Source organism: Porites lutea, chromosome 14 (assembly GCF_958299795.1).
Source record: "Porites lutea chromosome 14, jaPorLute2.1, whole genome shotgun sequence".
NCBI classification, from domain to species: Eukaryota; Metazoa; Cnidaria; class Anthozoa; order Scleractinia; family Poritidae; genus Porites; species Porites lutea.
Genome location: NC_133214.1, coordinates 6,585,088 through 6,600,944, shown reverse-complemented (window position 1 = coordinate 6,600,944; position 15,857 = coordinate 6,585,088). Strand labels below are relative to the sequence as shown.

General features: G+C 38.8%; 2 protein-coding genes across 2 annotated transcripts in view; both read right to left on the bottom strand.

The window, feature by feature from the left end:
• LOC140924628 (uncharacterized) overlaps positions 1 to 15,857 on the bottom strand; it is a 302,908-nt gene that overhangs the window by 232,922 nt on the left and 54,129 nt on the right. The gene's annotated exons all lie outside the window — the stretch shown is intronic.
• The window catches only part of LOC140924917 (uncharacterized), a 47,693-nt gene that overhangs the window by 2,393 nt on the left and 29,443 nt on the right, over positions 1 to 15,857 (bottom strand). Inside the window, exons 4-7 of the mRNA XM_073374904.1 lie at positions 2,455 to 4,649; positions 2,065 to 2,110; positions 1,277 to 1,519; positions 347 to 424 (exon numbers count right to left, since the gene is read on the bottom strand). Coding sequence (XP_073231005.1) covers positions 347 to 424; positions 1,277 to 1,519; positions 2,065 to 2,110; positions 2,455 to 4,649 — 2,562 coding nt within the window. The remainder of the gene's footprint in view (positions 1 to 346; positions 425 to 1,276; positions 1,520 to 2,064; positions 2,111 to 2,454; positions 4,650 to 15,857) is intronic.

The following is a 15,857-nucleotide window of genomic DNA, read 5'->3' as shown; positions in this document are numbered from 1 at the left end:
TCAAAACAATATTCTAAATTTATGCGACTACTGAGACAAGACTTTCACTTTATTTAAGAAAGTATTTTTTTACAGACTAATGTCCCATTCACACCACCAGCGTGTTTAATAAAACCTGATTATTTTAAAAATGAAAAACAGTCACAGAAAAATGGAACATAGGCTTTTACACAGCATTTAAATGTTTTTTAATTTGCGCTAAATTTGTAATCAGTAAAGGTCAATAATCAGCTGTAATGAAGGAAACAATTTTAAAAACCGTGTTTACCAAACAGAGTTTTTTAAGCACGTTTTATGAATGGAGCATAATATGTCAAATAGGTTGATTTAATCCTAAACTCCATACCAGTCAAGGCGATGGTAAGCTGTCTTGCTTGCGAAAACGGGATTCTTCTCACGTCTAGAGATTCAGGTAATAACGGACCTGGAATCAAGCATGTATTTCAGTGTGTTAATTTACTAATACGTTGGATATATCAAAATTCTACCATGACCCCGAGACTTAAAGGACAAAACTGAAAATTTTTCAAGATTCTATTGTCTCGCATAACGAAGAAAACCAAACAAAATATAGAAATATAATCAGAAAACCTCAGAGCCATGACACAAATTCGATACTATTTTGATACATCGAACATGGGGCATCCTCGGAGACCCAGGGGCAGATAGTGGGGGCGAGGGAAAGTCTAAACGGGCGGAAAAATATGGCACGAAGAAAAGTAGAACGGCGAGAAGAGCCCCTGAGGACAATGTCTTACCAGACCAGTTCCAAACGGTCGCCGCCGTTCTGACTTCTGATTGGTGCCAGAAAACTTTTGTGTTTTTCTGCGCGTTTCCATTGACCATTTTGTGGAATCGGGGATTCAATAGGGTAATCTGGAATACCTGTGACCTGCTATTCCAGCTGCGGAGTAGCTGGAACATAATCTATGCATTCTGCTCCCTGAATACGAAATAAGGACGTCATTTACCTCGCGCAGTAGCGGCTGAGTTTTCAAAACAGCATTGCTTAATCAATCCCCCCTCATCGACTCGAGTAGTTCTAAATTTTAACTGTTACAACGTTAATAAATTCAAGGTTAGATCATCTTTCTTCCTTTAAATGAAAGAAGTAATAATAATCTATTCAACTTGAAATGGATTAGCATGAACGCCATTTGATATTACAAGATCTCCAAGTAGGGTTTGAAAAAGGTTAAAAAGGGACCAAAGTCAAAGCACTACCCTCCCCTGATCTCCCCAGAGATGATTATGAGCAAAACTGACAAACACTCACCAGTGGTTCCAGCAGGTGTAATTTCTTTCAAGTATTCGACCACATCAAGTCTGCCACAGCGACAAGCTTCTCTTGCCCAGAAGCGAATCCGTTTCTTGGTGTCAGAGTCTGGCTGTTCAAGAGACGCTTGATCCAACTGAATAGTCTCCATCAGTCGGCTAACAACCAGTTTGGCATCGCACGACTCGGAAAAAAGATGTTCAAACACACTGCTACGAACTGCAAATGCCTTTTCTTGGTTTCCTAGAATTAAAACAGTGCCACACTCACTTAAAAACATAGCCTGAAAGTAACACCTCAATTTTCCCCTGGTAAATCGTTCATTAAAAAAAGATGTGGTCAAACAATAGCTAAAAACTTATTAAATTAAAAGTATCGTCTGTACACTCTTCCCCGGAGACTATACCCCTTACTCTTCTTCTCAAAATGTCGTCTGCCCATAAAGTAATCACTGATATTTTTGTCTCAGCCTTCTAGATTCTCGTCCGCCAAGGTGAAAAAAGTATCGGAGGCTCCATTCCGTACACTTCTAACTAAAAAAACCTCACAAAAACCCGCCACGACGCAAATGACAATAACAATGCTGCATTTATCTGAAGCAACGACGTCAGAGTCTTCCAGTAGGAAGCAAGGAAATTACAAGACCACCAATCGTGCGTTTGTGCCGACACACTCTTGAAATGGACTGTCGATTTGTAGAGAAGATATGATGCTAAATTTGCTAAAATGGTGTGCTTTGTTTTTTCAAATGACTTTTAAACCAGTCTCGATAGTATCATTATCCTTACCTTCATCAAGAGCAAAAGGGTCTCTGTCACATTCATTATTTTCAAGCTGTAATTAATAAAAAGGAAAAAATAACACTCTATTCCTTCTTCATTCAGAGATAGCAGACGCTATTGGTTCAATTTCAGTGCCAAAGTTATAACTTTAGTTCCAAACTTCGTAGCCTTTCCTTTCAGCGTTTGCTCAAAACTATCATCAATTAACGCGAGCTTCTTTAACCTGGAAAATTTTTCAAGCGCTTTAGTTTAAAAGGTTTGATTCGGCGATAAAACTACTTTGCAAATTGGCTACGGTGGTCAGGGGAGTGGACAGGCGGGGATGGATAGAGAATCTGCTATTAAAGAAACTCCACATGACCACAAAAAATCCCAGTATAAATATAGTTCAACTACCTGTTCTTCTTGAGCAGGAAACCAAGGGGAAAACTGCCCGATTTCAACCGTGGTGTCTCGAGCAAAAGCGAACCTCCTGCAGGAGATATTTCTAGTGTCACTGCACAATTCAGACATAGTCCAGAAGTGAAGGCATTCTTCCTGTTTGCATATTTTTGCACCATGGGTTTGACAAAAGGCAACTTCCCTTCCTTTGGAGCAGACGGGACATTTGACACACATTTCATATTTCATATTTTCAAGCCAGGGAAACTGATTGCGCATACACTCAAGAATCAAGCTCAGCTGTCTACACACCATACGAGCACAGGTTTTCTCTCCGCTGCTGGGTAGGAAAGATGCTGAATTCCCTCCATGAACAACGACCTCAACAGATGAGGAGTGGCATATAAAAATAACGGAGCATTTTTCTTCGGAGGTAAAAAATCTAGCAAACCCCATAAAGAGCTGAGGTTCCTCTTCTGACCAAAATCTTTCCCTGCCCCACTGAATAAACTGTACGACCAGCCGAAGGAAAAAAGCTGGGGGAACTTCACCATTTGAAAATTTGACAAAAAGAGAAGGAATATTGGCCGACTCCACTAGCTCAAGAAGCTCAGTTGTTGGACATGACATCAACATTGACGGGACAAGATACTGCCTGTTGCTCGAGGTATGGACTGACCAAGGGCATAACAAGCCAAATCTCTCCATGATTCCAATGAGACTCTCCAGTGTTTCTCTGTCTTCAAACAAAGGACCCCATACATGAGCCAGAAGATTTTCAACCAGAACCCCTGTCGACTCAAGCCTACGCCACAGGTGTAAGAATTCCTTTTCTTTAGGATCATACGGCTTTACAGTTATCACCTTCTTGAAAACATCAACTAACCATTGAGGATCTAGAACTACCAATTTATTCAACCGCACCGTGTCTTCGTAATGAATCAAACTTCTGATGTCATGAAGATGGTTCAGCAAGGTCTCAAACTCTTTCTCGTCAACAATGTTGCAATCTTTTTTAGCAATATCTTTCGCGGACTCGAGGGAAATGCGTTTGTTTCCCACTTCCTTCTTGGCCTGAAGAGCCTTCTCGAACTTTAACCAGTTGATTGGAATGGTCTCATTTATGAAAGGAAGCTCCTTGGCAACAGCAATTATTTCCTCTCGTAGACGGACAATCTGTGGACAGTCAGAATTGTTGACGCTTAGACTTGTGTTATTTATCCAAAATACGTCACACAGATGAGCACCATACGGGTTTCGCTTTAGATAACCAAATATCTTTCGGGCCAGTTTTTCTGGATCGCCATGACCATAAGGTTTATCAGCATGGGTGCACACGAGGAAAACGGGAGGAAGTTTCACAGAGGTCGTCTCTTCTGGTCTAGACCCTTCGGCTTTACCTCTGGCTAATGAGGCCACAGACCTCATCCAAAAATCAAGATAATCAACATTTGTTTTTATATTGTAGCCTTCTTCACTTTCTTCGTATACTCCTTGTTTTAACACGGGCTTTGCTTCGTCGTCAGGATTCAGGCTTAGATCATACACCAAGAGGAACATCGCTCTGGCTGTAAGAAAAAGCGGATGAGTCACATAATACACTGACTGTCCAGCAAAGTCCCAAAAAGTAAAATAAATGTCTTCTCTGTTGTCATCCACATCTCCTCGGAGGAACCGTTCAGTTACAGCTGCCTCTTCGGGTACAGTTGTAAGAGAGAAGCTGTCGTCATTTAAATCGCCTAGGGACAACCTTTTAGCTACAGCTGCTTCCTCTTTTTGGTCTTTGTCTCTTGATTCTTCAGTGGCTATTGGTTGCTCTGGCACTTCAACAATTTCAGAATCAGGGGAATCTCTATCTCTATTCCACTGGATGGAGTTTTCTTGCGTCTTTAAAGAATCCGCAATACATCTTGCTAAATGATAGTCAAGGTAAACGGCTGTATCAGAATTCTGGTCTTGGCCTTGCTCTCCCGTCCGCCACGTCTCAGTGGACACTTTAAAAAAGGAAGGATCTACATCAATCCCATCAGTTCTGTTCTCGTTTGGGTCAAAACAGATCCCTTTCAATGATTTCTTTGTGCTGGTCTTTCCAGCACCGCCTTGTCCAATCAGCATTAACGGCACCCTCCTGACAGAAGTTTCTCCACTTGCAAGGGCCTCTTTATAAGCTTTTAAAGCTAAAGGACCTCGAGTGAGAATATCCAGAGGAACTGAAGGGAAGAAAAATTAGAAGAAACATTTCACAAAGGGAAAATCAAATCCAAAGTGGTCATCATTTATTGTCATTATTGTAAATCAATGTCTCAGTAAATTACCGATCTGTCTTTTCTCAGTTTTCTGGGGCAAGTCAGTTTCGGTAACCTTAATAGTCGAGAACTCTAAGGAGAAATCTGGCACTTTCCAATACGGCAGCGCCACCGAGAAAAGCGCGGGAATTAAGAGAAATAAAAATAGCTAAACATAATGGCAACCTATGGAAGGTCGTGAGCTCCATATCCTGATCCTAAGTGACGATGGAGAATTTTTTAGGGTAGGAAAATTTGTCAAGTACTGTATTTGTTGTGTGGCTTGATTTTAGCAGTGGGGGGTGTTCAAAAAAATGTGAGGACTCGTGAAAGTGCGCACGTTTTCCGGCCACGTAGTCCTGCTACTAAAGTACAATCAAACTTGTATTTGTTCCATAAAACCAGTTCTAGAATACTCAGAAAGTGTCCCGGAGTACATCTAACAAGGCTCAAGGAGCCTGTTTACATGGAGGTGGGGGACCCCAAGTAGGTGAGGTCACCCGCTTTGGTGGGGTAACCCGCCTGTCCATATAATCTCTTATTTTACTTTGACGACGTTTACATGATAGGCTGGGTGACCTGCCACATGTTACCTCACCTATCTGGGGTCCCTCACCTCCTTGTAAACAGACCCTAAGAATGATGGTAAGGTCAATTCTATTGTTCCCGTACGTGCAGTAAAGCGTAACCTTCGGAACCGAAGGGACTGTGTTCGATATCTGTTATCTCCCATGCTCTGTTTTATAAAGCGTTGTTATGACAAGGAAGAATTTGATATTGATTCGAGAATTTCTGTGGCAGTTTTAACTTTGCCTGTGGCCGCCGAACCAACCTTAGGTGTATCACCCTGATTTGTAATAAAGAACAGGATTTGTAATATCAACCGGATTTGTATTGAAAATCAACGTGATATGTAATAACAACAGGATTTGTGATAAAAATAAATCTAATATGTAATAAAATAACTAACCGGATTTGTAACTAACTTTCCACCAGATTTGTAATAACATACTTAACCGGATTTGTAATAACCTATCACCAGGATTTGTAAGAACGCCGCGAAAAGTGAATCACTTATTTTTATACTGTCCTAATGTGCATAGTCTAAAAGATACTTGCTATTCTCCCACTTACGGAAGGGTTTCGATATTCCAAAAAGTTAGGGATCGAAAAGGCCAACTTGAGACAAGTTTAGGGGAGAGCGTGTGGGGTTTAATATATTCTACAAATTCGCCTACACATATGAACTCTGACATTCAAACCCAAAAAGGAAAGCACTCGCCACATAAGGAGGTTTATTATAAACGTATTAGCTTTAGAGAGTACAGAGAAGATAAAGAAGTAGGAGAGAGTGTGAAAAAAGACCGAGGACAAAGGGGTGGTGATGGTAGGGCTGAAAAAGTGAATCGGGCTGAGGATGATTCGAACCCATTTGATCTTCTACCTGATGAATTACTGAAAATGATTATCGATCATTCACTCTCTGGATTAAGCAGAGGATCCTTTGTTACGGCGTTTACTCGATGGAACAACGTGTGTTCGAGATTCTGTCGTATTGTTATGCCACACCAGCGTTCAATTCCACGATTACACCTCGATGGAAACATTTGTCCCGGATGCAACGGCGTCATGAGCTTAATGCGAAAGTATAACAAAGGCAGCAGTGTTGTGATGGAGCTAAAAGACATAATGAGTAGCAAGAAGTGGACTCAGGCGTGAGTCGCATTGCTTTTTACAGGACTCCGCTGGTGGTTTTACATCCGACGCATTAAGTGGAAACAATGACACTGCAGTCCCAGTTTGGTTATAAAATGCTAACATTTGTTTTCTACGGGCAAAGTAAGGCCACTCGGTTAACGTTTTATGCCAAGTTGACTCTGTTAACTAACTAGCAGTGGCTTGAAAAAGTCGTTATGCCCTGTTTTCTTTTGTTCCAGTACAAGTACCACTTTGGCTTGTGTTTAATAGCGGAGCTCTCGCGCGCGAGGCGCGCGCAGCGGAGCACCATGGGTTAGAAAATGTGGTAATCTACCCATCCGAGAAAATTTGGTAATCACGTGACCGTACGCCCGACCGTCCGTCCGCACCACAGGCATACCAATGTAAAATAACTCAATCAACAGGTATGGCAACCCAAATGCAACTCGAGGTTATTTTGGCAGGAAATCGCATAACCACCCGCTTCTTGTAAAACAGAGGCAGCTAAAGAGTCAATAAAGACGAAACCGGAAAGTGGAAATTGTTTCTGTATCAGTGTTTTCTGAAGTATTAAGCTTAGATTAATTATCATGCCCACAAATTTGGAATATAGAGCAACAGAAAGACAGAGTCGTAGTCGTGCAAAACAACGGCAAAGAAATGTACAAAAAAAGTGTTTCGCACGTGCAAAGTTGTTTTTTTGCTAATTAGACCTATTGTTGTTTTTGTCACCGTTCTCCGGCGTTGCCTTCGCCGCTTAGCATTACACGATTTCATATTTTGTTCGAACAAACTATAAATGTTATCGAGAGCTTCGCTTTTAGCCCTGGCTAAATCTATATATTATACCAGATTTTGCATTTATTTTGTGTAATTGGTAATCATGATAACGAGTTTTAACTTTGGTAATCTGCCGAACATAAAAATACTATATATGTGTGCCGCGTTTGCACTTCCAATGTTGCGCTATATATTAGAACATGTAACTTTTGCTTATATTAAAACAGACTGGAAAACATTATACTTTATGCCATTCTTGTTAAACTTAGGTTAGAAAGTGGGGCAGTCAGAAAATTACCACGCTCCCTTTAGAAATTTCCAAACCGATCCTTAGAAGTAAGTAAGGGTATTCATGTTTTATTGGAAACGCACATCAAAGTATCGCTCTCTTTTCGCGGCGTTATTACAAATCTGGTTGAAATTTAGCTACAAATCTGGTTAGTTATTTTATTACATAAAAGGTTGATTTTTATTACAAATCCTGTTGTTATTACATATCATGTTGATTTTTATTACAAATCCGGTTGATATTACAATTCCTGTTGTTTATTACAAATCAGGGTGATCGAGAAACGTGCTACAGTGAACGCCCAATTTAGCAGTCATTACACAATGTGACTAGTCTGCCCTTTTTCCTTCTTTACACCATTTTCGACAGAAAATGTACCCGTTTCGTATACTTTCCATCTACAAATGGTACCCTTTCCACATACCCTCAAAAGAGCACTGGATCACTTTTCAACTTCTGTAACTGACCAAATCGCTACAACAGGAAGTCGAGGCCTCAAATGTAATAAATGCCGGGGCACCCAACGATGGTTTCCTCCTAAATACATTCTAAGGGGCGCTATAAAAGTTTTACCAGTTTGGTCATTCTAGGGGAACATGAGTCTTTTCGAATTACAAGGGCCTCAGTATTATTTTGCAGAAAATTTTAGATGCAATTTTAATAACGTATTCCGAAAGTGAGAATTTTTCTGATTCCTCTCTCCATCACATTTTTGAATCCGAAAATGTTAGGTTTCCTTTTTGTACGAAAAATAGCCTAACCTGGGCAGTGAAATGTAAAGAATTAAACTTCAGAAAATCGTAGGGAAATTATTAGATAAGCTTCGAAAAAGGTACATGAATGGAACAGTCATCTAGAAATTTTCAACCGTCCTCAAGCCATAGAAAATTCTAGGCAGCATTTGCTTCTCCCAACAGATATTTTACAGAAAACAGTCGTTGGGTGCCCCTGATCAATATCTACATTTGAGTACTTGTTTGATAATTTCTGTTTTGCAGTGGGCGCAATTTGCTTTTGCTGTACAAAGATTTGATAGATCTGTTTAGGAGAGATATCATGGATTGGCACTACATTACCGCTTGCCATCTTAATCTTAATCTTGGCTGATGTTACGTTAGTAGATGCTTTAATAAGTGAGCGCCATTCTGCGGGAATCGAATTTATAACACTCATAAGAAAAAAATCTCTGTTCGGAGTTTGTAAGTGAAGAGAAGTCGCACGAGAAGGAGTTGTTCGCAGAAATTAAATCCCTTATCTTCACGAAGCCTAAGTTTACTATATCTCCTCCGTACATCGATATTTTTGTCATAACAAAAAAATTTGTTGTTCCAGATATTTCGTTAATGATTTCTGGGTAACAACTTGCAGTTTTCCCATTAACCTCCGACCACGCATCGAAGCATTCCTTATAATATGCTGGTAGGTTGATTTTCAATTTAGAAGTTTGAAAGTTGCATTGCAATACAAAACGTCCTCTGATTGGTAACAAAAGTTTGTCTAGGATTGTTTTCCAAGGACTTGAGTAATCTTCCAATAATTTCTTTAAACATGTTACTCATTTTGCGCAAATCATAGATTGAATGTCCAACATAACCAAAATATATCCCCAAGATTTTTATGACTTCACAAATACTATGAGTTGGGAAGTCTCTCTCCTGTAGGTTATTATCTCCTAGAGGCATGATTTCTGTTTTTTCATCATTCACCTTTAAGCCGGAACTCTATCCAAAAGAGTTGAAAACACGAAACAGATTTGTATAAGATGTTTTGTCTTTTATGACACATGTCATATCATCTGCAAATAGAGACAGTTTAATCATTTCTTCTCCAATTTTTAGCCCCTGTACATTGTAGTCCTCTCTTATTTTTATAGCTATGGTCACAAGTGCTAGTATGAAGAGGTAAGGGGAGAGTGGATCCCCCTGTCTGACACCTCTACCTAGTCAAAAAGGACCAGTAGTAAATCCATTGTTCATTACACAGCTGGATGCGTTTTTGTACAGAACACGCATCCACTGAATAAAAGATGGGCCAAAATTAAATTTGTGTAATGTTCTGATTAGAAATCGAAAGTCTAGTGTATCGAAGGCTTTTTCAAAGTCAATTGCGATCATAAATCCCGACCAACTGTTCCGTTTGGTGTAATCCACAATATCATCAATCGTTCTAATTGCATCGAATATGGACCTACCTTTAACAAATGCATTCTGATTGGGATGTATTAATTTTTTTCCAGGCGCTTCGCTAAAACTATAGAGATAATTTTCGCATCGACGTTGATTAGCGATATAGGCCGCCAATTTTTAATTACTCGTTTATCCTTTCCTTTTTTTTTCAATTAATGTGATTATAGCCTGTTTTTCTGAGTTTGAAAGTTCTCCAAACTCATAAGAGTAATTGGTGCAGTCTACTAGAGATTTTCCAATCAAAGACCGAAAAGCCACATGGAATTCTATTGTTGGTCCATCGTTCCCAGGCGTTTTATTTTTTGGAAAGGATTGTAAGACATTAAAACATTCATTGTATTCTATCCTTCCTTCACATACCATTCGCAACTCTTCAGTCAAGGTAGGAACTTCCTTTAAGTCATCTAGAAATGATGATGAATGACTATTATTCTCTTTGTAAAGATTGGAGTAAAAGAATTCTAATTCACTCATAATTGTTTTAGGGTCAACTGCTATTGTTCCGTCGCTTTTTAAAATTTTCCGCAAACAACTTTTATTTTTATTTGATCTTTCCAAATTCAAAAAATATTTGTTGTTCTTTTCACCTTTTTCGTACCACGTTGCACGAGAACGAACAATAGCTCCTTGAGTAATGCAATCATACAGTTGGTCGTATTCTGCCCGTAAGCATTCCAAATCTTCAACATTTCGTCTCGATGGATCGTTGTCACACGTTTTGGTACAGTTCTGTAATTTTTCTTCCAGCTCGTTAACTTTAGTTGTCCGGTTCCGAGCTTTTGTTTTGCAATAATTTATGAGTGAGCTGTCGAATTTTGTATTTTAGCAAGTCCCATAAGACACGCTTGTCAACAACATCCTTAAATTCTTCGAGCCAGCTGTTGATGTTTGAGTCAAAGAGATCGCAATAATTATACAGAACAATTAAACTTCCAACAGCTTGGACCGAGTTTACTGACATCTATACCGTTAATCGACAATGTAATTGCAAAGTGATCTGATTTAATAGATAGTATTATGTCTACTGAAACAATGTCGCCCTGCAAAGAATCATGCCAACAAACTGACAAAACAGACAAAATGTCCGTCGTGACATCGTATATAGAGAAAGACTAACCAAACTGAACCTGCCTGCCATCCAGCTACAATCACAGACAAAAGTAGTTGGGAAGGCTGTACAACTTAAGAGTAGTCCATTTTAATCCTAAAAAAAGAGAGTTTTCTCTTTTGCTAAATATCCCCCGTCCCCCCTGTTCAATGTTGGGATATAACAGAACAATTACGCGCACAAACATTAACGTTTTGATCAACATTGGGCCAGGGGCGGGGGGAGGAAGGAAAAGAAGAGGTAAAAAAGGTAACCTTCCCAACACTTTTGACGATGATTGTAGGAGAATAGGAAATCAACTTTAAACGCTTATAAAACTTGTCGCATTTAACATTTGATTGAGATATCTCGCCCTGGAACTGTGCTGATAATGCACTTTCCAAAGTATATAAAAAATACAATAAAGGTTATATTTCAGTAAAATGATAAATAGGAGAATTTTGCATCTGACGTGCGTGACATTTCACAGCGTGACCACAAAGTCCACTGGGTGAAAACGCTTTCTTTTAAGAACGTCAGAAGAAAACATTTAAGGCCTTTAATTTTTCTCATGAACCAAGAGACGTTTTCTTTGCGTGGACTACATAGAAAGAATGGCCACAGGTGGTCTGTTTCACTAGATTTAATGAAACGTCATGAGGGTATTTTTAAGCAAAAAATGCTATACAATTGCTGTCGTTGTCATGTATACATGTATCTTTTTCATCAGCGGCATTATTCCTGGTTAACTTTTGCCGTTTCCTATCAGCGAAATATTTTGAAAGATGTTACAAATAGAAATGGCATAAAGGCTGCCACAATAAAGTTTTTTTTGCATTCTGGCGGTGTTAAAGTATCCTAGAAAAACGTGATGTTTGTAGTTGCGAGGAAGGAGTGAGATAAGTGCCGAATTAAAACCTTCTAGAGTGTATTTTCGTAAGGCCTGAAAGTTATACGGAACTTTTATAAAAGAGTTCATTTAGCCATGTTCAGTGTTCATATAGAAATTGCTGTGCTAGCGTCGCCTGTCAGTCATTCAGTTAATTTGAGAACAGTAAACAACATGGGTTTCCACATTACTCCATCACATTACTCCACAAGAAAATGCGAAATATATGCACAATGAACCAACGTTCAAACAAGAAAAGGGTAAAAACATGTAAATCGTGTAAGAATATGGACAGCTTTTGTCGCATTTATCTACGGAGATAAATTTAACAACTGTTTCCCAACATTCCTGCATTTAAACAGTGCCCCATAAAGGTCAATTAGCAAAGTTAGTTTAATTTTAACGCTATCTATGGAGTACTGTTGTATTTTACTTAGAATTAAGCTAAAATATCTATTAAAATTCGTTTGGTTAAGTCCTTGCAAAGCCCAGAACAAGTCAATTAGGCTATTTTGTCGTTAGCGCTACTATAAAGGAATTATTTTCGGCTACGAAAATGGAGTAAAGTGGTGTGTGATGACTTTGCATGTGTTACCCTTTTTCATTAGATTAACGAAGACAATAGACGCCTTATTCTAAATCAACAGCGTACTTTGTTGTCGTTTTCTGAAACCAGTTTCGAAAAGCAGTGCCACAAGGGCTTAACCAGAGTTATTCAGCCGGAGAAAGTAGCCTCTAGAATTCGGCAAATCTCCACTCAGCCTCATAGTTTGCTCGCCTAGCAAATTGGCATGTGCTGAATGCTGTAAAGAATGGGGGAACTGCTAAGGAAGATGTCAGCTACACTGTCGCAATCCGAATGATTTTTGCCGGAAGTGGTGAACGCACTATATCTTGCTTTAAGATTTGGAGCATATCAGCCTATGCTACAGTCAATAGTTTTCACCGAAAATAGTCTTTCATTTGTATTTTGGCCCTCTTCCTGTGCTCCGGAAAGAGCAATAGTTGGACTTACCGGGTTGCAAAACATGCCGAATATAAACAGGCGTGTGCGCCAAAAACTGTCTTAACAAGGTACAGCAAATATATTTTTTTTAACAAAGTACTGTTTACGAGTGTTTTTTGAAGACGTTTCTACTGACAAAAAGTCGTCGAGTTTTGACCTTTCACAGCCACACCCAGAATTTTCAGACAATCACAGACAAAAGTAGTTGGGAAGGCTGTACAACTTAACAGTAGTCCATTTTAATCCTAAAAAAGAGAGTTTTCTCTTTTGCTAAATATCCCCCGTCCCCCCTGTTCAATGTTGGGATATAACAGAACAATTACGCGCACAAACATTAACGTTTTGATCAACATTGGGCCAGGGGCGGGGCAGGAAGGAAAAGAAGAGGTAAAAAAGGTAACCTTCCCAACACTTTTAACGATGATTTTAGGTGTGAAGCAAAGACATGAAAATACTACACTTTATACGAGAGATGCGAATGCAGTGCCAGAGGAACAAAATGCAAATAACAATCAAGAAATTTACAAAAATAGTGAATCTGATTTGCAAGAACCACTAAGCATCGATAAACAGGATGAGACTGTGGGCATCATTAAAGAAAGTATTCTTCAAAGATATGAAATAGCCAAGGAAACCCCCAATAGGTCAGAGGCCACCAATTCCAAAAAAAAAAAAAAGAGCGACACGCAAAATCAGTCATTGAAACAGCAAACAAAGCCATACTAAGCCATCAACCAGATAAAAGACCAATTTGGAAAACTGTCTCTCACAAACATCAACCATCTTGTGTATGCAACTACCACTACTGTCAAAGAATCACTGGGAATAAAAACAAAAAGGAACAACAAGCTGAGAAAACCTCACCAACCAAAATGGAAAAAGAAAATTGAAGGTGAAATATACAAAGTCATGGGTGACGTATCTACGTTGAATGAGATAAAACACCAAAAAGCACTGTTTAGCAAGCATAACAGTAAACAAGAAGAGCAATACCAACAATCACTGAAAAACTGAAACAACAACTACAAGCTAAAGCCCAACGAATCAAGAGATTTGAAAAGAGAGAGAAGTTTTTCTACTAGAAAAAACGTACCGAGAAAACACAAAGAAATTCTATAGAGAACTAGGGAAAAGTCCTTTGAGATTAAGGAAACTTAAAATTGATGAAGTAGAGAGCTTCTGGGGACTTGGGGAAACATCTGGGAAAAAAAAAACTACAACAAAAACGCTGACTGGCTCGGCCAAATGGAAACTGAGAATATTGAAATCAATCATCAAGTATGGCCACAAATAACCCTAGAAGAAACAAAAACAGCAATTAAGAAAGCAAGTAGGTGGAAAGCCTCTGGTAAGGACGGGATAGCAAACTTCTGCTTACAGAACTTGCCTTCCTTACACCAAGACCCGACAAATGCTTACAATGAATGTCTCAGCAACGCTGAAACTTGTCCTGACTGGCTAACAACCGGTATCACCTGTCTGCTTTCCAAAACAGAAGACACCAAAAATCCTAGAAACTATCGCCCCATCACATGCCTTCCCAACAACCTAAAACATATTAATATCCATCATCACCGAGAGAGTTTACACACATCTTGATGAAAACCTCCTGCCCATAGAACAAAAGCTAGAACTGTCGAAGAGGTAGCATTGGCTGCAAAGACCAGCTTTTAATAAAAAAGGCCATCATCGAGGAAGTAAAACATAGGCTCGTTTAACATGTTTGAGCTATTTTGTATGCTTCAGTGTAAAGGAAATCAACAATCTACTTTTTTAATCCTAAAGTTAGACTATTTTTTTGTGCGAAATTAGGTACTGCTGTACATTAATGTGAGGGAATTCGAGTTATCACAGTAACCCAATAAAAATATCTCAAGCACACAATTTGCACGTGAAGATGTTGGACTTTGTTCCTTTTACAATTCGCAAGAAAAAAAAAGGCAAATTGTTTACTAGAAAATTTGCTCAAAACGATTTTAAGAATGCTTTACAATACCTGCACTTAAATTATGCTTCATGCAACGTTAAGGTTGATAGCCTAACATTTATTTACTTCCAAGAAAATTATCAAACTGCCAAAATATATTTCTACTTATATCATGTTATTCCGCTCGATGAAACAATATCTAATTATTTTGTCAGATAGCTTCTTTCAATTCATTCCTAACACTATTGTTTCTACTTAAGTTATGCATCTTTACTATGTAAAATACCTTTCAGTAACTATAATGACTCTTGAGCAGCAAGCATGTATCATGTTGTTCACTTAATTCATGTTTTTTTCTTTGCCGGAACGAAAAAGGTCTGTTGAACTTTGTAAGCGAGAGAATAAAGCTTGTTTACAGGATTATGACTTACTACAGCTTTCAAAAAAAATAACCTGCCTTTCCGACTTCTAAAACCACAATTTACACACCGCATACTACCGAATTAAAGTCCATATCTAATAACAATTATTGTTTCATTGGAAGAACTTTTAAAAATGTATGATCTTTTATACTCTACCCTGAAGCAGGTGAAACAGAACTCATAATTATGAAATACGTGTGTTGTATCGTTCGCGATTTAGCCCACACTAAAAAATGAACCTTTAAACAGCTGCACCACTGTACTCAGTGTTTGAATCACAAATATATTTTAATGCTATGCTTCTAAACACCTTTAGCCGTAATAAAAGACAAAAAAAATTGTGAAGAATCAAGATGGCGTCGTTTGACCTTTTTGCAATGTCATGTTTAGATGCTAAAATCTCATTGGTTCCTGAGCATCAACTCATAGTACCTACGCAAGGAATTCACTTAAAGGACACTTGACTACATTTTTTTAAAAATGCGAAAATGATCAGAACAAGAAATTTCTGTTCTCGCCAGGTTTTAACTTAGGGAAAAAATAAAACACGCTCGAATTAAAAAGAAAGCGCGTCAAACTAGAGAAGTTTAAGATTTGATCCTGGAACGGATGAGAGCGACTACAGCATCTTGAGTATCCTTAAGAAAGGTGGGGGGTAATCCTGCCTGAACAAGAGTTCGTCAATGCAGATCAAACAATTTCTACTATTGCTTTCGACGCAATCGTCAGTACTGAGACGGTTTTAAACTCTGTCATACATAAGCAAACTTTACCTCCATCTCCTAAAGTTTTGGGGGACTTTGATGCAAGAGTGCTACTTGAAGTTAACGACCTTTCGCCCTCTTTTGA